The sequence below is a fragment of the Eschrichtius robustus genome, chromosome 15 (genome assembly GCF_028021215.1).
Source record: "Eschrichtius robustus isolate mEscRob2 chromosome 15, mEscRob2.pri, whole genome shotgun sequence".
Lineage (NCBI taxonomy): Eukaryota > Metazoa > Chordata > Mammalia > Artiodactyla > Eschrichtiidae > Eschrichtius > Eschrichtius robustus.
In genome coordinates, this window is record NC_090838.1 from 25,227,813 (window position 1) to 25,251,276 (window position 23,464).

A 23,464-nucleotide genomic window follows, 5' to 3' on the forward strand; every position below is an offset into this window, starting at 1 on the left:
CACCTCACTGGTAGCAGAGGGTCCCTTCCCTGTCTGTTCTTGGAGACTATGGGACGGTGAACTGTACCTGTGATGGTCAGACACCTTGCTGGCTTCCACCAAAAATGGCATTTAAGAGAGAAGGCTTGAAGTCAGAAGGATCTAGCTTAGGTTTACCAATTTGTATTTGGAGACTTTGGGATGTGATACTGGGAATATTTCCTGGAATAAGGCTTGACTGCTATCCTACTAGCAATGTTTGGTATTTACACAGCCTTTTAGAAACCCAGATAAACGTTCCTGGGTGGTGTGCCCCACTCTTCGAGGCCAGCTGCAGTGCCGCCTCCTCCAGGAAGGCTTCCTTCCACCTTGGATCTTCCGAGCCCTTCACTTGACCTCCCTTGGGGGCGCTGCTCCCATCGCACCCATAGCATGGTTGTCCTTATGCATGCCTCTGCTCTTCCACCAGACTGTGCTCCTTGGGGGCAGGGATCAAGGGCTGGACATCCTGGTGTCCCCGACAGCAGGGGCTCACAAACCTAGGCCCACAGCTGCCTTAGGACCACCCCGGGAGCTTCCTCAAAGTACAGATCCTGGGCCCACTACTGGGGCTGAGTCTAGCTTGGAGCTGGGAGTCTGCACTGGAAGGCGGCCGGGCTTCAGAACCTCTGCCCAGGGCAGGAGAGGTTGGCATGGGGCTGAAACGAGGGTGCCTGAGAGGCAAGGACAGGACGGCGGCTCACCACGGGTCTCCTCCCACCCCTGCAGGTTCGTGTGCGCCCAGCTGCCCAACCCCGTGCTGGAGAGCATCAGCGTCATCGACACGCCGGGCATCCTCTCCGGGGAGAAGCAGAGGATCAGCCGAGGTAAGTGAGGCAGCTGGTAGGGTTGGCTCTGACTCTGTGCTGTGTTCTTTCTGGTACGTTCTCTGGCTTCCATACCAGGAGAGAGGCTCCCGGGGCCTTGCTGTCTCTTGATGAGCCAGTGCTGCCTCATGTGCTGTGTGGGGTCGTCCTAGGCAAGGGTCAGCAGATGGGTTTGGGTCCACTACAGCTCAGGAGACGGCTGGCCTCGGTCTTCTCATCTGTGAAATGGAGACATCAGTGTCTGCATTATGCACCTCATCGGGTCTCTTCATGGGCCAGACCCTGGCTTGCTTCTGAAGTTCCGGCTGCCCCTGCCCCAGGAGCTTGCAGCTCTGCAGGGGAGACAAGTTCCTGCCGAGGACTCCAGCCAACAACGTGAGGATGACAGTGTGCTCTGGGGCGTGAGAGTCGGGAGCTGGGTATGTGAAAGCCCTTGAAAACTGCTCATTCCAGACAGATGTGGGTAATTGTTCACTGAGGGAGGTTGCCGGCATGCGGGTCGGGAGATGGAACTCAGGAGCCAGACCACCAGCGTCCTGAGCCTGCCTCTAACACTTCCTGGCAGGGTGACCTGGCGGGTTTCTTTCCTTCAGCTGGCTCATCTGTAGAGTAGGGGACATAATTCTATCTACCTTCTAGGGTTGTTTGAGGATTAAAAGAAATAATACAGGTAAAAAGCCTCCTGCCTGGCGCATAGCAAGTCCCCAGCAAACATGAGGTGCTATAGACCATCATCATCATCATCACCATCACTGGTTTTTTCCGAGCTCTAAGTTCCTAGATGGATACTGTAAAAATCTTGAAACTACAGCTCCCGGCTCCCCTCCCCTAGCCTCTCCTGCCACACCATGCTGTGTGCCCCAGGTAGCCCCCAACCCTTTCTGCGCCGCATGCCGTATTGCTGGGAAGAAAAGCTGATGAAGCCACAGCCACCCCAGTCCTGGAGCTGGGAGCTGGGAGCTGGGAGCTGGGCAGGAGCCAGATCGGCACTCAGAGGGCAGCTTCCGGGAAGGGGAGGCTTTGGACTGGCAAGAGCTCTCCGAGCAGCAGCCAGGACTCTGCCCTGAACTGACCTTAGGTGACTGTCTGCCTTCCTCCTGCACGTGCCTGGGGTGAGGTGCATGTATGGTGGTGCAAGGGCGAGGGGGGCAAAGAACCCACGGCCCTGGGGGGAGGAGCATCTCCTTCTGGCCTACCTGCCCTTTGTAAGCACCCTGGCACCCTGTTCAGGGCCCTGTGGTCCGGGGGAGGGTGCAGCGTGGGTGGCTCTCTGTCTTGTTTCTATTTGTTTCCCTAGATACTCCCTCTCTCCTGACCAGTCTCTAACCTCATGCCGTAAGTCTTCCTCCAAGTTCATCCTGAGTTTAGGCCTAAAGGGGATTTACTGTTTCACACAAATAGCCTGTATCTCCTCGAGGAAGGCTTGGAGAGCAGCCAAAATTCTCCACCTGAACTACCCAGGGGGTGGGGGCTACACAAGGCTAGTGCAGCCTGACAGGTGGGTCCAGAGAGGATTCCAGCCTTCAGGGATTCCAAGGGCACTGGACTGGGAGTTTAGAGCATTGGGTTTTAGAACCTGTGGGTCTCCAGAGGTCACATTTTCCCCCTGAGCCTTAATGTCCCCGTGCATAACAAGGGGTAATGATACCCATCACATGACCTCGTGAGGTCCACAGATGGTAATGGAAACACAGACATCAGCTCTGGGTCTGGATCACAGTGAGCTCCCTTCTTTCCTCTTTATCTGCCATCCAGGGTCACCCTGTTAAACAACCCCAGGTTAATCTACGTGAATGGCCTTCCTTGCAGTTGTGCAGTGCACAGCCTATGCAGCTGTACGTGGCAGCCCTGCTCCTAGGGAGTCCTGCCTTCCTCAGCTTCTGTTCCATTCCATTCTTTTCCTATCCCTCTACCTTTCCTCCTGACTTTATCTTTGGACCTCAGTGGCTGCTCTACAGCAAATTGGGGGCTTGTTCTTCTTGCCCACCCTTCCTATTGCCTCCCACCCCAAACCGACTACCACCAGGTCTCACACCACCTCTGGGAGAAGTGATAGCCCTGTGTGTATCTATGCAGACCAGTTTGTTCTCTGCCTTCCTGATTCTAGACTATAAATGCAGCTGCTGGCAAAAGTAGCCTGTGATAAAAACAAGAGCTGAGAGCTGGGCCGCCATTCCTGTATCATCAGCCTGGGGCAGTGCTGACCCCAGCACTCCACAAGAGACCAGGAAAATTGGGTGGGGGGCAGGGATCAGACACCCTCAGATATCAGGGGCACCCCAAATGAGAAAAGTTTCCAGTATGAAGACCCCCTCCGCATCTTTCACAATCAGCCATAGAACTCAGTAGTTCAGTTTATGCCTATACACATATGCACCCCCCATCTACACACATCACACCTCCCTCCACACCCCGCTCCCCACACACGCACACAAGTGTGTGCACAGAACCAAACGCACTTCGCGTGGCTCCTCGCCCGGGGCTCTCAGAACTCTGGGTTTGGCCGCAGCACAGATTTGGTGCTTCTTGCTTTCTTCCAGTCCAGGGCCGGGCAGGGCCCCGTGGATAGTCCACGGACAGCCCTGCAGGAGGGCACCCGACTGAGGGGTGTATTAAGCCTGAAATCCAGCCCACGTTCCGCTCGCTGAGGCTGATGCCAGGGCATCGTTATCAAATCCACACAGAGCCACCTCTGGGCCGAGGCCTGATGTGCCGCATTCTGGAAAGCCAGCTGCTCCCAAGGGGCTCCCCAGGCCTCAGGCTTCATGGGAAGGAGCACTCAGGCCCCAGGCCACAGCTGGACAAAGTGTGGCCCCTCTGCCCGGACCTGGGGGGCTGTGTGTGTCTTGGGGGGAGAGCAGAAGCAAGGGACATCCGGGAACCTGAGCCCGGGAGGTCCCAGGCCCACACTTGTCTCTGGATGTAGATGCATTGGGGTGGGCGGGAGAGGGGCAGGGAGGCAGTTCCTGGAAGTGACAGGATGCAGCCCAGGACTCATTACTGGGAAGAAGCAAGGATGCAGCAGAGGTGGGAGGGCTCCGGAAGCCTGAGTGTCCTCACGCTTGGGAACCACATTTCCTGTCTGTTTCTCAGCTAGAAATCCCCACAGGCCCCACCCTAGAAAAGCAACCGCATGGCGCGTTGCACACATCACTCCCAGTGGACCCCCTCCTGTACAGGTGAACTCAGGAGGGCCAGAGCAGGAAAAAACTTGCCCAGGTCACAAAGCTGGGACGGGAATTCTGGTCTCCTGCTTCCCCGTCCAGTGGCTTTTCAGCACGTTATCATGGCCTGCCTGCCCAGGAAGAACTCAAAGAAGAGGAATGAGGGCAAACTCTCGTGTACAACTTTCCCCTGGGGGACCCCGGAGGGTCTGGGCTGATCCTCACATCCTCCCATCCCTGGCATCCTCACTTAGGGGCCTCTGGGGCCCCAGACCGCATGCTGTACATACACGGCTCTGGGGGCATCACACGCGGGGACAGAGCAGCAGGGTCCCGACTCCCTTTAAAAGGCTGCACTGACAACTTGTGGCCCTCTGGGAGGCCTGGGATGAATCTGCTGGGCTGCTTTTCAAGGTTACTTCTGGGAGGCAAGTAGTGTGGCCTTTGTCATCTGAACTCTTCCCACATTTTGCAAATTGATGCCTTCTAATTTCTCTTTTGCTAAAATGTCTTTAAATCTTGAAAGCTTTTGGGGGGCAGGATGGGACCTTTTAAGTACCCACCACAAGTAAGTGCCTGGTTGGAGGGCTCAGCCCCCTGAGCTCCAGCCTTGCAGGGCTCTGAGTTGAGAAGGGATTGCAGATGGAAGTAAGGATCTGGGTCCTAGGCCCGAGTTTGCCACCACCTGGCTGTGTGAGCTTGGGTGAGCCCCTTAACCTCTCTGTTCCCTCTCCCTTCCCTGTGTGTGCCTGTTTGCCTCCTGGCACATGGAGCGTTGTGAGGATCAAATGAGATCCTGTGGCTGAAAATACAAAGAAATGTGCTGCCTTGTCAGCACCCTTGCACTGCCTTTATTTTTTTTTAATAAGCTTTTTGTAAAAATTATTTTTGGCTGTGTTGGGTCTTCGTTGCTGCGTGCGGGCTTTCTCTAGTTGCAGCAAGCGGGGGCTACTCCTCGTTGCAGTGCGCTGGGTTCTCTTGTTGCAGAGCACGGGCTCTAGGCGCACGGGCTGCAGTAGTTGTGGCATGCAGGCTCAGTAGTTGTGGCTTGCGGGCTCTAGAGCACAGGCTCAGTAGTTGTGGCGCACGGGCTTAGTTGCTCCGCTGGATGTGGGATCTTCCCAGACCAGGGCTCGAACCCATGTCCCCTGCATTGGCAGGTGGATTCTTAACCACTGTGCCACCAGGGAAGCCCCTGCACTGCCTTTCAGGCTGTGAAGGAAGCTGGCTGATGACTAAGGAGTTGCCGCACTTATTGTGTTTGTCTCATTGACTTCCTCCTGCCTGGCATTACTTAGAAATGCTTTCCTTCCATTCCACTGGAGCCTGGGGTCAGTGGGGAGAGCCCCAGCTCCCTGCAGGCTGCCCAGTATCTGCTCCAGGTGCCTGCACACCAGATCTTCCAGAGGCGGCAGACTTGCTACCCACAATTCCAGGACAGCGAGCTTCGCCATCAGTCTCCTGGAGCCTGAGTCTCCCACCACACACTAGTCCATATCTTATGAGCCCTTGGGCTGCTGCAGGTGCTCGAGAGCTCCTATTTTGGGGCTCAGAGCCGTTCCCAGGACCAGCGAGGGAAAGGGGGCCTATCACCCTAGACGTCAGGGCAGAGACTCCAGACTGAGTCTGGGCCCTCCCTCCGCTATCTTGTTGCCATGGTTCTACCATTGACCCCTTATCAGTCAGTCGTTTTTGTTCCCGTTTTTCAGCTGAAAAAACTGAGGTTCAGACTTGCCTAAGGCCACACAGAGGATAAATGGGAGAGCCGACCCGTTCCCTTTTCCTTAATAGGTCCCATCTGTGCCTTTCAGATGCTCCCATTCTTGGATACGCATAAGCCCAGTCTACAGAAATAATCAAATACCCAGCCTGGAACCTGCTAGGCTCTGAATAGCCAGGATCAGGGAGGCTGGGCTTCAGAGGAAGCCCACAGAATCCTTGCTTGATTCTCATTTCCTCACAGCCACACCTGGGGAGAAAGCTTCCAGCGTTACCCAGTTGGTAATTTGATAGCCAGCCTTGCCAGAACATACAAAATTTGCGAAAGTGGGAGGATGAATAGGAGGCCTCTGTGCTTCTGAAATCCTAGACAGGGTTCCCAGAAGCCATCTGCCTGTTCTCAGGCAGGAGCAGGCTTCACATAGGCAGCCCAGGGCATTAAAGACAGCAGCCCCCAGCCTTCCTTCCCCTTGTCCTGCAAGAGCTTCTTTGTTTCTAATCTCCATCCATCCTGCTGTACTCCCCACCCTCATACCTTCAGTCTTAGAAGCAGGGAATTGTGAACTGAGAAAGGAAACTCAGAGATCTTCCAGTCCACCTCTGTGGATTAACAGGCAAAGAGACCAAGGACCAGAGAAGGGAGGCTACTTGCCCAAGAACACACAGCAAATTCATAGCTGAGCAGAAACTAGAGGTGGGCTTGCCCGGGCCAGTGCTCCTCGGGTGACCCCTTCAGAGCACACCCAAGTCATGGAAACTGGCGCCTGGAAGGAGCTCTTTATAAAGGGGCAGAGCCGTAGGGACAGCCAGGGTCACAGGCAAGCAGCCTCACCTGCATCCTCTTCTTTGATTGGATCCTCACAGCCACCCTCTGGCAGGGTCTGGTGGGTTCCAATTCAGAGACCAGAAAACTGAGGCCCAGAGATGACTTGTTCACTGTCCCTGGGATGTAAAAGGCAGAACAGGGCTCACATTTCAGGTCTGTTCAGCAAATGCTGATAGAGCACCTACTGTGTGGGGGGCACCGTGCTGGGCGCAGAGGAAGCAGAGAAGGATGGAGGAGCTCCTGCCCCGCCCAGCTCCCTGTGCGGTGGGAGAGGATAAATCCCTGGGCGAGCAGAGAGGCAAGGGCCTGCCTGAGGGGCACCTGACCCAGCCGTGAGGACGGGAACGGACATGGGCCGGCCTCTTCCGGCAGCACTGACCTGCTGCTGCCACTCTCCTGCCCCACCCCAAGCGGGGGCTGGTCAGCTTGCTGGGATCTGCCCCACCCCCGTCCAAGCTTTTGCAGCTGAGGTTCCTCTTGCACGGCTGCTGCCATCTGGGGTTGGTGAGAGCTCAGGGGCCAGAGGCCTCTTCTCTGCAGCTTCTCTGGCCCCTTCGCTTTCCCCAGCCCGTGGAAGGCTGGCTGGAGTGCTGGGCTTAGGGCAGGAAGACCTGTGTTCTGGTCCTGGCCCTCCCTCTGCTTGGCCCTGGGCGCATCTCACCCACTTGCTTTGAGCCCTGTCATTAAGCGCCCAGGGCCAGCTGCTGTGGCTGCACGACCGGCCGGCTGTGAGCTGCTGCCTGTGAACAGTGAGCCGGTGCGCTGAGCAGTGAGGGCTGAAATCTGCTGTACGGGAGGGAGGGAGGGAGGGCGGGCGCAGCACGCTCTTCGCAGCTGCCCTCCCCGCGGCCTGCACCACCACAGCCAAAACCTTGTCAGGCTAGATTTGGGAGCAGGTCTCAGCAGAAGGCCAGAGGCCTCTGAGCCCCCTGCCCTCCCCAGCTGCAACCGAGGGCAAGCCTGCAGGCTCCAGGCACCAAAGCAGCCAGGCCGTGACCTGTCTTCCGGGTTGGGGTGGTTGGGGCCCGGGAGTCAGTTTGCCCTGATTTTCTGAGCCCTCTGCCCCCCCTCCTGCCCACGGCTCTGAGGGACGGCCTTCAGAAGGTGAGCGCTGCCCTCCACCTGGCTGTGCTGAGGGAGACTGAAAATAGCCTGGAGCCAGCCCTGGGAAGGGAGGAGGCAGGGGAGGGAGCAGGGGCAGGCTGCTGGCCCACCGGGAGCAGGAGTGCAGGGGCCGCCTGGGCTCTGGGGGGCTGCTGGCTGGCCCGTGTGCAGGGAGGAGATGGGCAGGGAGCGGGAGGCGGGGCGGGTAGGGGCACAGGCGCAGGACCGCTGCCAGCACGGCCTCTGCAGGGCGCCCAGGGCCCCGTGGCTGGGTCCAATCCTGACCCCCCAACATGCCGGCGATTAGGCTCTCCCCTCATCTCTGAACCTCAGGTTTCTCCTCTGGAAAGTGGGACTGTGCCTGCCTCAGAGGGTGGTGCGAAGGGGAAATGAGGTCACGATGTGAACTGAATCAGAAGCTCTGAGGTAGGCCCCGCCATCTGGGTTTTAACAGGCCCCCTGGGGGATTCCGCTGCGCGCTCAAGTTGAGGACCACTGTTCCAGGCGAGCAGAGCTGCTTGCATCTGACTCAGTTGCAAAGCAGCTGCCTAATGACCTGCCTTGGTCTCTAATCTTCCTCTGTGAGGCACGGCAGGAACTGCTGGCTTTTTCCCGATGGCTGGGTCTCCCACTCAGTGGTGGCAATGAGCTTTGGGGCCCCAGGGCCTATGCCCCTGAAAGCCTGTGATGTTGGGAGCTGGGGTCGTTGATCCCACCAGAGCCTAAGGAAGGGCTCCTACCTCCCTGCCAGAGGTGTGGCACTGGGGAGCAGCAGAGGGCCTAACACCTCCACCCTCATCCCCGTGCTGCTGCTCCTGGGCTGTGTGCCCTCGAGCAAGTCACTTCCCCTCTCTGAGCCTCACTTCCCTATCTATTGTCCTCTATTTCATGGAAGAGGAGACTGAGGCACAGAGAGGTGAAGCTGCTTCCAGCTGTTAAGGGTCAGTGAATATGAGGCTGAATGTGCAGACTGTTGGCATGACCTCCCCCTCCAGGCCCTCCCAGATCCACTGCTACTTGGGGTTGAGCAGAGCAGGTGCTGTGGGGTTCCTGGAACCAGCCTGACCTGAAGCAGCTCAGTGCCAGATAACCAACGTGTGGCAGCCAGAGGTCTGTCCCATGCTAAGGAAGAAACCCCTTGTGGTTTTAAGAGTTGGGAATTTGGGGCTTCCCTGGTGGCGCAGTGGTTAAGAATCTGCCTGCCAATGCAAGGGACACGGGTTCGAGCCCTGGCCCGGGAAGATCCCACATGCTGTGGAGCAACTAAGCCCGTGAGCCACAACTACTGAACCTGAGCTCTAGAGCCCGCAAGCCACAACTACTGAGCCCACGTGCCACAACTACTGAAGCCTGCATGCCTAGAGCCCGTGCTCCGCAACAAGAGAAGCCATGACAATGAGAAGCCCGTGCACCGCAACAAAGAGTAGCCCCCACTCACTGCAACTAGAGAAACCCCGCGCACAGCAACAAAGACCCAACACAGCCAAAAATAAAATTAATTAATTAATTAAAAAAAAAAAAAAAAGAGTTGGGAATTTGGGGGCTGCAGCTGATGAATAAGGAATGAAGCGAGCTTATGAGCAGGCATGAGAAGAAGTTGTGTGTCAAGAGCCTCAGATTTCTTCCAGATCAGTGATGGGCATGGTCTGAACCATGGGACCTTGTTAAGAATTTCTGGGTCTTTATTCAAAATATATGTCCAGAGTTTCTTTTCCAGCAGGGCCCCTGGCTCCTAAATACAGTGAGCAAGGATAGGGGAGCTGGACGGTGGCTGTGTTTTATAGGGACAATGATGTTAGTGATAATAACTAGCATCTACTGAGTGGCTGCTAGGTGCTGGGCTCTGAGCATCTTTAGTCCTTAAAATTCTATTAACTAGATACTATTAGTACGCCCATTTATAGATGGAAAAACACTGACTCAGAGACATTTGGTAACTGGCTGAAGGCCAAATTGTGAAAATGTGGAGGAGCCAGATTTGAACCCAGATCTGCCTCCCGAGACCATGTTATTTCTGCTGCACCGGCTGCCTCCCCCCAAAACCCTACCCTCGGCCCCAAAGGCCCCGCCCCCTGACTCTGCTGTGTCACAGGGTACGACTTCGCGGCCGTCCTCGAGTGGTTCGCCGAGCGGGTCGATCGCATCATCCTGCTCTTCGACGCCCACAAGCTGGACATCTCTGATGAGTTCTCAGAAGTCATCAAGGCCCTCAAGAACCACGAGGACAAGATGCGCGTGGTGCTGAACAAGGCGGACCAGATTGAGACGCAGCAGCTGATGCGGGTGTACGGGGCCCTCATGTGGTCCCTGGGGAAGATCGTGAACACCCCGGAGGTGATCCGGGTCTACATCGGCTCCTTCTGGTCCCACCCCCTTCTCATCCCAGACAACCGGAAGCTCTTTGAGGCCGAGGAGCAGGACCTGTTCAGAGACATCCAGAGTCTGCCGCGAAACGCTGCCCTGCGCAAGCTGAACGACCTCATCAAGAGAGCCAGGCTGGCCAAGGTGAGGCTACCTGGGGGGGGGTGGGGGGGGGAATGGGCAGCATGGGCGAGGCCAATGGTTTGGGGTGGGGGGGGGTTAGCTGCAAGAGCTGCGGGGGGAAGGGGGGCAGGGCAGGAGAGTGTGGTGGTAATGATCACAAGCCCTGGCGTCAGATGGCCATATTGAACTCAGCTCCACAGTTTACTGTGTGATTCTGACCCCAGCAAGGCCCTTAGTTGTGCTGTGCCTGTTTCCACATACGTAAAATGAAAGGGTTAGAAGGTAAAGTAGAATAAAGAATGGAAAAGCCCTCATCACAGTGCCTGGCATCCTCAGAAGTGCTTTGTACACGTCAGCTGTTGTTACTGTCTTCCCCATCAACATCATCACCAGAATTTCCATCCCTGTTACTGCCTTGACCTGAACCTCCCCACAATCTCACCTTTCCCCAGGATTTAGCAAAACCACGTGCGCTGCAAGCAATGGGAGAGAAAGAGGGTGGAGACAGAAATAATTTCGGAAGTAGGAGCAGGAGGAGGGGGGATTTATGGGAAGAGGTGGGGTGAGAGCCGCCCTAGAGGGAAAGAAAGAACTGACGTCTCGATCTGAAGGTTCCTCTCTGCCCCTGTTATTCAGGTCCACGCCTACATCATCAGCTCTCTGAAGAAGGAGATGCCCTCGGTGTTCGGGAAGGACAACAAGAAGAAGGAGCTGGTGAACAACCTGGCCGAGATTTACGGCCAGATCGAGCGGGAGCACCAGATCTCACCTGGGGACTTCCCCAACCTGAAGAGGATGCAGGTAACCGGGGTCTGGGGCTCCAGGAAAGGAACAAGCTGCCTAAGCAGCCTGAGCTTGGAGGAGGAGGCCACCCTCGGATTCCCCGGGTGGAAACTCAACCCAGAATCAGTAGGCGGGCAGGCAGATGGCCCTGGGCCTGCCCTTCCTGCTGGGCTGACACTGGCCCAACAGGGGCCGTATCTGGGCCCAGGGAGAAACATGCAGCCCCAGTGCTCCCAGTGGGCAGCAGCGTTAGAGGATGTTCGGGGGTCTGATACCTCAAGTTTATGACCTTCCCCAGTCCTGGCCACCACAGGTTTGGAATCCCCGCCACGTCATGTGAAACAGGACAAGTCACCTGACATTCTCCTGGCCCTTCATTGCTTAAGTTTACCACTGAGCTCCTCCTTGGGAGCGATTTGGGACATAAGCCACAGAGAAGCAGAAATCTGCCCAGGAGCTCACCATCTTTGGAGCATACCATGGGCCCCTCTCTTGGGCCAGGGTCAGTCACACATAGTTTCTTATGTGTGAAAAGTCCTCTGAGGGAGGCATTTCATCCTCCTTTTACAGATAAGCTAACTGAGGTTTACAAAGGTAATTAACCTGCCTACGGTTTTAGTAGTGTTTACACAGCTTGCAAGTAGAAACCCCAGGAGTGTCCAAGGTCTAAGCAAAAAAACTACCACACCATACTAACTGGATCCTCTCTGACCCTCTGTCTTTTCATCTACATATTGAGGCTACAAAAGCACCACCTTATATGCATATTGTGGGCGTATATCAGATAATATTTACAGGGCACTTAGCATGGCCTGGCACCAACTATGCTCTTAAAATGCAGTAGCAAGTTAGGTGAAATGTCACCAGTAGAGGAAGCTGGGTGATGAGCACAAGGAACCTAGCTCTCCGCACAATTTTGGCAACTTCTCCTGATTTTTTTTTTTTTAATTTTTTTAAAAATTTATTTAGTTTTGGCTGTGTTGGGTCTTCGTTGCTGCGCGTGGGCTTTCTCTAGTTGTGGCGAGCGGGGGCTACTCTTTGTTGTGGTGCGCGGGGCTCTCATTACGGTGGCCTCTCTTGTTGTAGAGCACGGGCTCTAGGCACGCGGGCTTCAGTAGTTGTGGCATGTGGGCTCAGTAGTTGTGGCTCGTGGGCTCTAGAGCGCAGGCTCAGTAGCTGTGGCTCACGGGCCCAGCTGCTCCACGGCATGTGGGATCTTCCCCGACCAGGGCTCGAACCCGTGTCCCGTGCATTGGCAGGCAGATTCTTAACCACTGCACCACCAGGGAAGCCCCTCATGATTAATTCTCATGTAATTATTTTAAAATGAAGGGCTTCCCTGGTAGTGCAGTGGTTAAGAATCCGCCTGCCAATGCAGGGGACACGGGTTCAAGCCCTGGCCTGGGAAGATCCCACATGCCGCGGAGCAACTAAGCCAGTGCGCCACAACTACTGAGCCTACACTCTAGAGCCCGTGAGCCACAACTACTGAAGCCCGCGCGCCTAGAGCCCGTGCTCCACAACAAGAGAAGCCACCGCAATGAGAAGCCCGCACACCACAACAAAGAGTAGCCCCCGCTCCCCGCAAATAGAGAAAGCCCACACGCAGCAACGAAGACCCAAAGCGGCCAAAAATAAACAATAAAATAAATAAATTTATTAAAAAATAAAATAAAAAAATAAAAATGAGGGGCTTCCCTGGTGGTGCAGTGGTTGAGAATCTGCCTGCCAATGCAGGGGACACGGGTTCGAGCCCTGGTCTGGGAAGATCCCACATGCCGCGGAGCAACTAGGCCCGTGAGCCACAATTACTGAGCCTGCGCATCTGGAGCCTGTGCTCCGCAACAAGAGAGGCCGCGATAATGAGAGGCCCGCGCACCGCAATGAAGAGTGGCCCCCACTTGCCGCAACTAGAGAAAAGCCCTCGCACAGAAACGAAGACCCAACACAGCCATAAATAAATAAATAAATAAAAGTCAATAAACAAAAACAAACAAAAAAAAAAGATTTAAGTGACTACAAGTCAACTCACATTATCAGCTACCATGGTTTAAGCTTAAAAAAATAAGAATAAAAATAAAAATAAAAATGAAAAGTTTTTAAGAATTAGGGAATTAGGAAAAAATAGCAGCAGGTGTAGTAGTAATATTGTTTTTGCTCTTGTTGCTTTTAGGGTTTCAGAATATCAGTATAGTCCCAAATACGCATTTTTAATTTCCTATCTAGTAAAATAAAAAGAAAGAAAGAATAGACATCCAAAGTATGCATTTGTTTATGTATCCATTCATTCCAATAACCACCTACCGGGAGCCAGTCACTAATTTCAGAATTGTTTCAACTTTCAGTTTCTCTTTGTATTAAGAATTTAATGATCTGTAAGCAAACATTTGGGGAAGATGACATTTGAAAGGGACCATATGACTTTTTAATGTGAGGAATTCTTTTGCAACATAAATGGTTTCACCTTCTCACTTGTTTGCCTGTCTGATGTCAGGTTCTGTTAGGGATGCTGGATCAGTATGTAAATAGCTGTCCGGTGGGGGCATATGTGTGGGCTGATGGGAGCAACCCTCACGTCCTCTGGAAGATACTGGGACCCCCTAGTTGGGAGCCCACCAAACACGCTTAGCTGTGGACAGGCTGGGAGAGACAGGGACCTTAGGAGGTCACGCTGAGGGCAGGAGAAAAGGCTTGTCTGCTCCCCCCTCCCCCACAAGCCCCCCCAGCCTCCCTGGTCCAGCCCTGCCCTAGAAGGGAGGTGAGAATGCCCAGGCTCACACTTGGTCTTGAAATGTAGCCGTGGGTGTTTTCTGAATTTTTCTGCAGTGAACTCAGTGTGCTTGTCCTGCCACTGTCCCCTGTGCATTGGCCTCTGCCCAGTGTCCTGAGATTGCTGTGGCCAGAGCCAGGGTGGGAGCGGGAAGCTCTTGTCTTATCATTATAGAGGCCAAGGAGAAGCTGGATGCTTGAGACTCAGGACCTTTCAAAATGGCAAAGACATGCAAAGCGGAACATATTTCTTTTACTGTGTGCTGTGGGGGCCATGGGAAGTCAAGGAGGGGAGCTGTTGCCCGTGCCTACTGAGTCAGAACCCTCAGGGAGAAGCCAATAGTTGAAAACTCTCTCCAGATAATCCCAAGAGCATCCTGATTAAGAACTACTGGCTTAGGAATGACCTTTGGCTTCTACTATGATTTGTTTTTAGTTGCCTATGCCTCCATTTTTCCTTCCCTATGTAGGGATAGCATGTGATTTCCCACTTTCAGAAGGTCACGGGGGAGTGAATGAGATAATTAATGTAGTGAAAGCACTGCCAGTGTTCTCGAGTATAACCCTTATTGAAGTAGACACCCACATGACTCAGTCTCAGAGGGGTACAGCATTCAAGAACCACTCACTGTTCAATAGCCAAAACTAACTTAAAGAGAAATTTAATCATAGTCATCCCTCAGTATCCACAGCGGATTGATTCCAGGACCCTCCACAGATACCAAAATCCATGGATGCTCAAGTTCACTATATAAAATGGTGAGGTACAGTTGGCCCTCTGTATCCACAGATGCAGAACCCTCGGATACAGAGAGCTGACTGTATTTGCTTTCTAGAACGCTAAAGGAAATCCAAATGGATCAAACCAGTGACTGTTAAATTTCCCTTTCTTCTCCAACCCCTGCAACTATTTTCTCTCTTGAAAAATCCACCAAGAGCCAACGTGCCTTTTTTCTCCTCCTCTCATATCTTTTGTGGATCTCCTTCCATTGTCTTCTGGCCTCACCTTCTTTTTTCTCTCTCTTTCTGCAGGACCAGCTGCAGGCCCAGGACTTCAGCAAATTCCAGCCACTGAAAAGCAAGCTGCTGGAGGTGGTGGACGACATGCTGGCCCATGACATTGCCCAGCTCATGGTGCTGGTGCGCCAGGAGGAGACACAGCGGCCCGCCCAGATAGTGAAGGGCGGAGCATTTGAGGGCACCCTGCATGGCCCCTTCGGGCATGGCTATGGGGAGGGGGCTGGGGAGGGCATCGATGATGCTGAGTGGGTGGTGGCCAGGGACAAACCCATGTACGATGAGATCTTCTACACCCTGTCACCAGTGGATGGCAAGATCACGGGCGCCAATGCCAAGAAGGAGATGGTGCGCTCCAAGCTGCCCAACAGCGTGCTGGGCAAGATCTGGAAGCTGGCCGACATTGACAAGGATGGCATGCTGGATGACGAGGAGTTCGCACTGGCCAACCACCTCATCAAGGTCAAGCTGGAGGGGCATGAGCTGCCCAACGAGCTGCCTGCCCACCTCATACCCCCATCCAAGAGGAAAGCCACTGAGTGATGGGAGGCGGGGAGGTCCAGAGCAGGCAGGTGTTAGAGGAGATGGGAGAGGCGATCACATACACACAGACACACACACACACACACACACACACGCACACATGTTGAGAATAGCATTGCGGATAAGAGGGGACAGTGATCTCTAGGTTTCTAGGTGGATCTTTGTGTAGACACATCTCCAAGTTCTCAGCATTGGCTGAAGCACAGGAGCACTCCCAGGGTCCCAGGTGTCAAGCCTAGGTCTCCATCCCTCTTTCCCTCCCCTATTCCACCGCCCAAAGACCCGCCTTCTCCCACAGAGGGGGCAGTTCACTCACCCACAGGTGGCCCACCTACCTCCAGATTCCCCGGACACAGAGCAGGTGGAAAAGGCTTTTCACTTAATAGACAATCCACTTTTTTCTGTGCTTTCTCCCCCCTCTTTGGCTTCCTAATATGAAGTCTGCTCTGGGGCCAGGAGATGGGAGGGGAGGGGAGCTGCGGCAGGGAGGGGAGGGGAGGAGGGAAGCGTCCTCAGCGAACCAAGCCCCAGACTTGAAGACACGTAGCCCTGAGCCCTGTTCTTTCCCAGGCTTAGGCTCTGACTGCCTTGGCAGACCTGGCTTTGAAACCTGCTTGCACTTCACTTCAAAGAATCCCAGAACCAGAGAGAGAAGGGAAAAACTTGGCTGGAAAGAAAGCAAAGAAACTGTTCTGTCATCCTCTGCTCTCATAGCCAGTCAAGGTGGTTTATAGTCCACAGATTTTGTGACATTCATATTTTTTCCCACCTGGCCTCTATGTTTGGATGCTTGTACTCGACTCACATTTATCCAGCCTCTTCTGAGTGCCAGGAGCTGTGTTGGGCACTTTCTATACATTATCCCATGTGGTCCTCACCACACTCCGAGGAAGTATGTGTTAGTCCCTCCAATTTGCAGAGACGAGCCTGAGACTCAGGAGTTCAGGTGAGCCTCCCAGGGTCACAGAACTCACGTGTGACAGAGCCAGGGCCACAGACTCTGCCCTCTGCTGTGATGATGTGCAGGGTCCCAGCGTTTCTGGCTGATGACAAACCATGGCGAATAAGCTGAGCACACAGCCCCCTCATGGCCTCCCAGAGCAGGCTGGCGAGGGAGAAGGGCCAGCCAGCATTTGGTGGGCCATCAGTCTGGCCATCTGTCACAGCACAGAAGCAAACCGTGGCTTCTGGCGATGCTCCCCATGTTCCTAAAATCGCAGAAGCCCAACAGCACCAGCGGGAGAGTGGGCTGGCCTGTTGGGTGCTGTTCGCCTCTGTCTCTGCTCTGCTTCCCACCCAGTAGCCTGAATCATCCCAGCTCAAATGCAGCCACCCACTCTTATCAAGTGGGACCTCCTGCTGATTCTCTGAAGGCTAGTTTGAGAGGTCTAAGGTCGTGTTCCCTGAAGGACCCCCAGGAGTCTGCGGTGTCCTTGGCAAATCCCCACCGTTCTCGGTGCCCTACAGACTCCCTCATGGTCTCTCCCTTGGCTTGCTTTGCGGCCACTGACTCAGTCACTTTGTATGCTATGCTCCTACTGTGATGGAAAACAAAAACAAGTATAACTTATTTTGTATCTATGTTCAGACTATATAGAGAATATTCTGTGTATCTACGATGTGCTCACTACTGCAGTGCATTTGTCTTTAGGTTCATGTTAATATAGCACATTTATCCTTTGGTACCTGCTTGGCCACAGAGCATCATTCCGTGGGAGGCTGAGGAGAGGAGCTGGACTCTTACTCGGGCATCTTTGGCAGAGGATCGGGGCCGCCCATAGCCAGCATCCACAAGTAGCATCCCATTGGCCTGGTGCCTCTCCAGGCCCGTTGCCCTGGTGGAACCACCCTGACACTCTGGAGGGAAGATGGTCCCCAACTCCTGGGCGTCCTTCTGCATCCGTACATTTCTCTTTCTCATGAAATGAAGACCAAAGGAAGACCAAGGCAGAGAGGTCTAACCTCCTCTAACTCAAGTGCCAAGCCCAGCAAAGGGACCATTTCTCACCTCTATGCCTTTACTTGAGCTGAAGGAGAAATGGGAAGGAGACAGCAGAGGGAGGGGAGGTTTCTGTCTTTATTTTAGATAAAAGGGGGTGTCCGTTTGTCCCCTCACCCCACCACCTCTTGGACACATGTGCCACCTTCCTGCCCTTCCTCTCCCTGCCTGTCTCCCCTCCCTTCCTCAAGGCTCCACCCCGGAGAGATCTGGGAGACATGGGAATTCATGTTGGCATCTCCTGAGAAAGAGGAAATTGTGCTTGAGGCTCCTCCCCACGGGTGATGGGACAGATGAGGAACACTTTCTCTGGGGCTGTCCCTCTGCCCCTGCCGCCTCGACCTACTGACCTCTTGTGGGCTCTGGGGGCCTGCAGAGATCCCCTGCCTCAGCCTCGAAAACATTTAACGTGGAGAGCAGAACCACGTCACAGCAGTCTCGCCGGCAAGAATCCCTAGGGGCTCCGCTGGCCTGTCGCTCCTTCCCCCAAACTCAGCCTGGGCCACAGAAATGCTCAGACAGGAAGAGCCACGCCCTGTGCCCCTGTGTCCAGAAAGCCTGCCCCTGGCACCTGAGGACTAAGTCATGACCAAAGCGCAGTCATGTACGGGGGACACTGCTGCCACAGCAGGGCCTGGCCTCCGTTTGCAGGGTGGGAAGAGGTTTCCCTGAGTCACCCCACTCCCATTTGTCCCTTCTGTTCCAAGAATCTACATTTATGTGTTAGCTGGTCAGAATTAGCACAGCCATGTGGGGGGAATAGTCTTGTTTTCCCTATGAGATGTTAACTAGCCTCTATACATATTCAATCTTTTATTCTTTAATTTGTCCATCCATCCATTTATCCATCCAGTCATCCTTTCATTCAGAAGACACTGAGAATCTCCTGCAGAAAAGGCCCTAAGATGAGATTCGTACATCCATTGAGCCATTCAAAAATACTTAATAAATGCCACCTGTGCAGGGGGAAAGTCCTAGATGGAGCCAATCAGGTTCCAGCTCTCAAAGAGCTCACAGCCTAGTTGGGGAAGTGAGACGTTTATACAAACATCGATAATACAGTGAGCGACCATGACAGGTCCTGAGATGGGGGAGTGCAGGAAAGTGGAGGCTCATGAGAGTCAGAAATGGCTTCCAACTGGAGAGAAGGTGGTCAGAGAAAGCCTGGGGCAAGGGTGGGGCACTTGAGCTGAGCCCGAAACCTTCTGGAGTCTGCCTCTTGTGCCCATCATCTCTCTTCTCTAATCCAAGGAAGACAGGATTTTTATACAAAAGTAAACACACAGCATTCCCAGTCCACAAAATCATGACAGACTCGGAACCGCTGATGTATTTGAGGAAAAGCATGATGAGAATTTTGTCCCTGGGGACTGTGCTGGTTTTTCACAGGCCATTTCAAGTAAAAATTTTATCAGTATCTTTCAAGTTGAAATTTTCAGTGCTTGGAGAAAAAGAAAAATGGTAACAGGGATCGTAAGTTATTCCAGCTGGAGCCATGAGGGAAATGGAGGTTGTAAGGGACACGGCTCTCTGCTCGACCTCCCCCTGGAGGTAATTAGTGCTGTTCCCCACAGTGTGGTTCTCAGGTCCTTCTGGCACAGGGAGGACCGAACTTTCTACTCCCTTAAAGTTAAGGAAAACATAAATAAGACGAAAAGACAACCCTTAGAATGGGAGAAAATATTTGCAAATGAAGCAACTGACAAAGGATTAATCTCCAAAATTTACAAGCAGCTCATGCAGCTCAATATCAAAAAAACAAACAACCCAATCCAAAAATGGGTAGAAGACCTACATAGACGTTTCTCCAAAGAAGATATACAGATTGCCAACAAACACATGAAAGGATGCTCAACATCACTAATCATTAGAGAAATGTAAATCAAAACTACAATGAGGTATCACCTCACACTAGTCAGAATGGCCATCATCAAAAAATCTACAAACAATAAATGCTGGAGAGGGTGTGGAGAAAAGAGAACCCTCCTGCACTGTTGGTAGGAATGTAAATTGATACAGCCACTATGGAGAAGAGTATGGAGGTTCCTTAAAAAAGTAAAAATAGAACTACCATATGACCCAGCAATCCCACTACTGGGCATATACCCTGAGAAACCATAATTCAAAAGGAGCCATGTACCACAATGTTCATTGTAGCTCTATTTACAGTAGCCAAGACATGGAATCAACCTAAGTGTCCATCGACAGATGAATGGATAAAGAAGATGTGGCACATATATTCAATGGAATATTACTCAGCCATAAAAAGAAACAAAATTGAGTTATTTGTAGTGAGGTGGATGGACCTAGAGTCTGTCATACAGAGTGAAGTAAGTCAGAAAAACAAATACCATATGCTAACACATAAATATGGAATCTAAAGAAAAAAAATGGTTCTGAAGAACCTAGGGGCAGGACAGGAATAAACTTGAGGACACGGGGAGGGGGAAGGGTAAGCTGGGACGAAGTGAGAGAGTGGCATAGACATATATACACTACCAAACAGATAGCTAGTGGGAAGCAGCGCATAGCACAGGGAGATCAGCTTGGTGCTCTGTGACCACCTAGAGGGGTGGGGTAGGGAGGGTGGGAGGGAGACGCAAGGGGGAGGAGATATGGGGATATATGCATATGTATAGCTGATTCACTTTGTTATAAAGCAGAAACTAACACACCATTGTAAAGCAATTATACTCCAGTAAAAATGTTAAAAAAAAAGAAAGAAGGTGAGCTGCGTGACTTGCTTTGGCTCGCGAGATATGGTGGTCGGCGACATGTCCCCCCCTGGCAGAAACAAGCATGCAGTTTGCTACATTCTGCTTCTCTTGCCTAGCCAGGAATGCACGTGGGAGCCTTAGTGAGCCCAAGTCCCTGGGTAACTCTGAAATCCCTTGCCAGTCTGCATTGGACAGGTGGCATGAGCAAAATGGGAACTCTAGTCATTTTAATTTTAAGCTGCTGACAGTCATGGGCTATTTATCACCCAGCATCACCTAGACTATCACAGCCAAAATACCTGCTAAGTTCTTCCAGAAGTTTAGTCCATTGAGTAAGTGTAAAGGAAAGTCTTCTAGGAGATTGAGTTTCTGCTTTCTGCAGAACCAAGTTCACCTGAAGCTGAAGGCTTAGGTGATTTACACAAAGTCTTTTAGTGTCTGAGCCATATTCTGCAATGTCCCAGCCCCGGCCCTTCTATATCACTTTTTAAGCCGGAGAACTTTGCACTAATGGAGGCAAATGCTGATAGACCCTGTCTTCTTTCTCTGATAATATAGATTCTGGGGATTGAATGGGCATTTGTCTGCCTAGAGCTAAACAGAGAGTGCACAGGTTGGAAAGAGAAGAGCTACAATCCCCACACTCCCTTGCAGACAGGCTCAGGATGTGGTTTAGGTCTGCCAACCAGATGTACTCGTGAGAGAGTTTACTGAAGCAGCTCATGCCAGAGGTGGACCCAGCAGCTAACACAGAAGCTTCCTGACTTCACAGCTTCCTTTTTATGCTCAAGAAGCTAGAGGCCTTGCTTGTGAGGTCAGATGAAGCAGTGGCCTGCACTAGTGACAGCACAGCAAGTGATCATATGCCACCTAACCAGAGGGCCTGGGCACTGCTGAGATGTGCAGAGGGGACCCAGCCTGCAACAGGGCAGGCTTCCTGGAGGGGTGTGTGGGTGTGTGTGTGTATGTGTGTGCTGGGAGGATACCCTGAAGTGGTTCTTGCAGGATAAGTGAGGAAGGGAGGGGATGGTGGGGCTTTCCGGAGAGAGTGATGACTGGGGAATTTTCAAAGTAATAATCCCTTTCTAAGAATCCAGAGGGTACGAATGTGTGTACTTAGAATACTTGAGACTATAAAATAAGGAAATGGTAAAAAAAAATAAAAAATAAAAAAATTGCAGTTCTATCTCCTCCCTTAGAATTTCATAGGGAGAGTTTCCCCCAACCCCTTCCCAGGAAACGTCACTAAAGCATAATAGCGGCAACCATGGCCTGAGGGCTGGTCAGCATGTACACACCTCATTACCCAGAGAAGACATGGAAAGTGCAAGGACTGGGGCTCAGGCTACCTGAACTCCAGCATCAGGATAAGCCATGCGGCCTCTCTGTGCCTCCGTTTATTTTTCCCCTAAGTAGGGATCATTTCAATTTTTTGGAGGTATTGTGAAAATACAAAGAGACAATAGGTGGGAAAGCTCACCAGTAACATAAATGCTGCACATGTGAGTTTTGTTGGCATGCGCTGGAAGAGGCACGATTCAGGGAAGAGGCAAGAATCCTACATACGGGAGGGAAGGAAAGCAGCCAAGCCCCAAAAAGGCACAGAGAGAAAGAAGAACGGAAGAGGAGGTGTGGAGGATCTGGGAAGAGCAGGCTTGCAGTGCTTGAATTCTTGAAATGTGCCCGGGGGCTGGAGACTACCTGCGGGTACCTGCAGGCCCTAGACCACCAGGGCCCCGGCCACCACCTGCATCTCTGCTTGGCACCCCTGCCTGGCCTCCCAGCCACCACGCTCTGGTGCTGGCAGAGGGCTGTGAACAAGCAAGGTGCACTCACTGGGTGGGCTGGAGACTACCTGCGGGTACCTGCAGGCCCTAGACCACCAGGGCCCCGGCCACCTGGGTAAATGCATAGCCCTGCATCTCTGCTTGGCACCCCTGCCTGGCCTCCCAGCCACCACGCTCTGGTGCTGGCAGAGGGCTGTGAACAAGCAAGGTGCACTCACTGGGTGGGCTGGAGGAGCAGCATGACAGCCTGGCTCCAACACAGGCCACCTACGGATGTCACAGGTCAGAGCAGATCCTCCAGGATATTGAATACACAACCCAAATATCAAAGGTTTATCTTCATTCACAAAGTTCCAGAATCACACTATTACGTAAGGTGAAGTCTCCTTTTCTACCAGCCTGTGTTTTGTTTATTTGTTTGTTTTGAAATAGCATTTCTTAATCCTTGTTTGAGACAAGGAGCTAAGAGAGTAGCAAATGCCAGATCAGAGTAGAAAGGAGATGACCCTCATTGCATCCCAACCCCATTGCGGGATGGGACTGGGATTTGGTTCGCCTTCGCGAGAATCTCACTTACTGGTGTAATGATGATGCCAGTGAAATCTGACTTCAGTCCACGTCTCCCTTCTCACAGCCCACTTCCTCTCTTTCCTCTTTCTCCTGCTCTTCTTCCCACCCCCATCCAGGGTGCCAGAGGACCACTTCTCCCCAGCTGGGCATTCTGCCCTTTCCAGACCAGTGATACACACACACACACCCCACTCCCAGTAGCCGTGACTGTTCCCTCCCATGGAGCTGGGTACTGCCATGGGACCACTGGCTGATCTGAGGAACCAAGAGTCTGCATGTGTGACCATGGGGTCAGAGGCTGTGGCCGTGGCTCTGGTCACAGGTATGAGTCTAGCAGGATGGCCCAGTGGGAAAGGTCCCAGTCAATCCATCAAAGAAGAAGGCAGGAGATTCAGGATCAGGCGGGTGTTGGGACACACCACCATGCAGGCACCTGCTTCTATGCAGGCTTCCCCTCTGGATCTTATCTACTTCCTAAATACCTCCACAGCTTTCTCGGCAGTACACAGCAATTCCCCAATTCCAGAAAATTCTACTCCTCAGGAATAGGCCATGGCATGAAAAGATATAACTGCAAGGAAGTCAGCTGGTGCTTCTTGCCCTGAACAGAGTAACCATCCAGGCCCCAGAGCAGATGCAGCTTGTCCTCTTGATCCTCTGGCACGTCCAGGGACCACAGGAAGCGAGGCCTGAGATAATAGTAGCCCTGAACTCTGTAGTGACATTTCCTGGAACTTCTTGAGAAGAAGAGAAAACAAGCAAACTGACTCTGAGCTGCAGTGCTCGGCCAGATGTCACTCCTCAGTCCTGGGGATTAACTTAATGTCTGGTTTGGAATCCAGGTCTAGTGGTCTGTGTACAAGAAGGGCCACTTCATGCACCAAGGATTTCAGCTGGGCTGCCTCGACTGGATAACGACAAAAATCCACAAGCTGGGATTTTCCAAGACCTAATTCAAATGGATCAATGTCACTGGCATACGTGTCGAATTTCACCATCCAGATAATGAACTCCTTCAGGGCATGGAACACGCTTAGCCCAGTGCAGGGGCGCCTCGCTCTGTCACCTGGATTGTCCTCGAGTGCTTATTTCCCGAGCTGCAGGTAGTGCTGCCAGCTGCCCGCCCTCAACTTCAAG

The 23,464-nt window shown here is 52.8% G+C and overlaps 1 protein-coding gene across 1 annotated transcript in view; it reads left to right on the plus strand.

The window, feature by feature from the left end:
• Positions 1-15,736, plus strand: part of EHD3 (EH domain containing 3) — a 29,475-nt gene extending 13,739 nt beyond the window's left edge. Inside the window, exons 3-6 of the mRNA XM_068565192.1 lie at positions 748-845; positions 9,751-10,163; positions 10,779-10,943; positions 14,727-15,736. Coding sequence (XP_068421293.1) covers positions 748-845; positions 9,751-10,163; positions 10,779-10,943; positions 14,727-15,254 — 1,204 coding nt within the window. The 3' untranslated portion in view covers positions 15,255-15,736. The remainder of the gene's footprint in view (positions 1-747; positions 846-9,750; positions 10,164-10,778; positions 10,944-14,726) is intronic.
• The last annotated feature ends 7,728 nt before the right edge of the window (positions 15,737-23,464 follow it).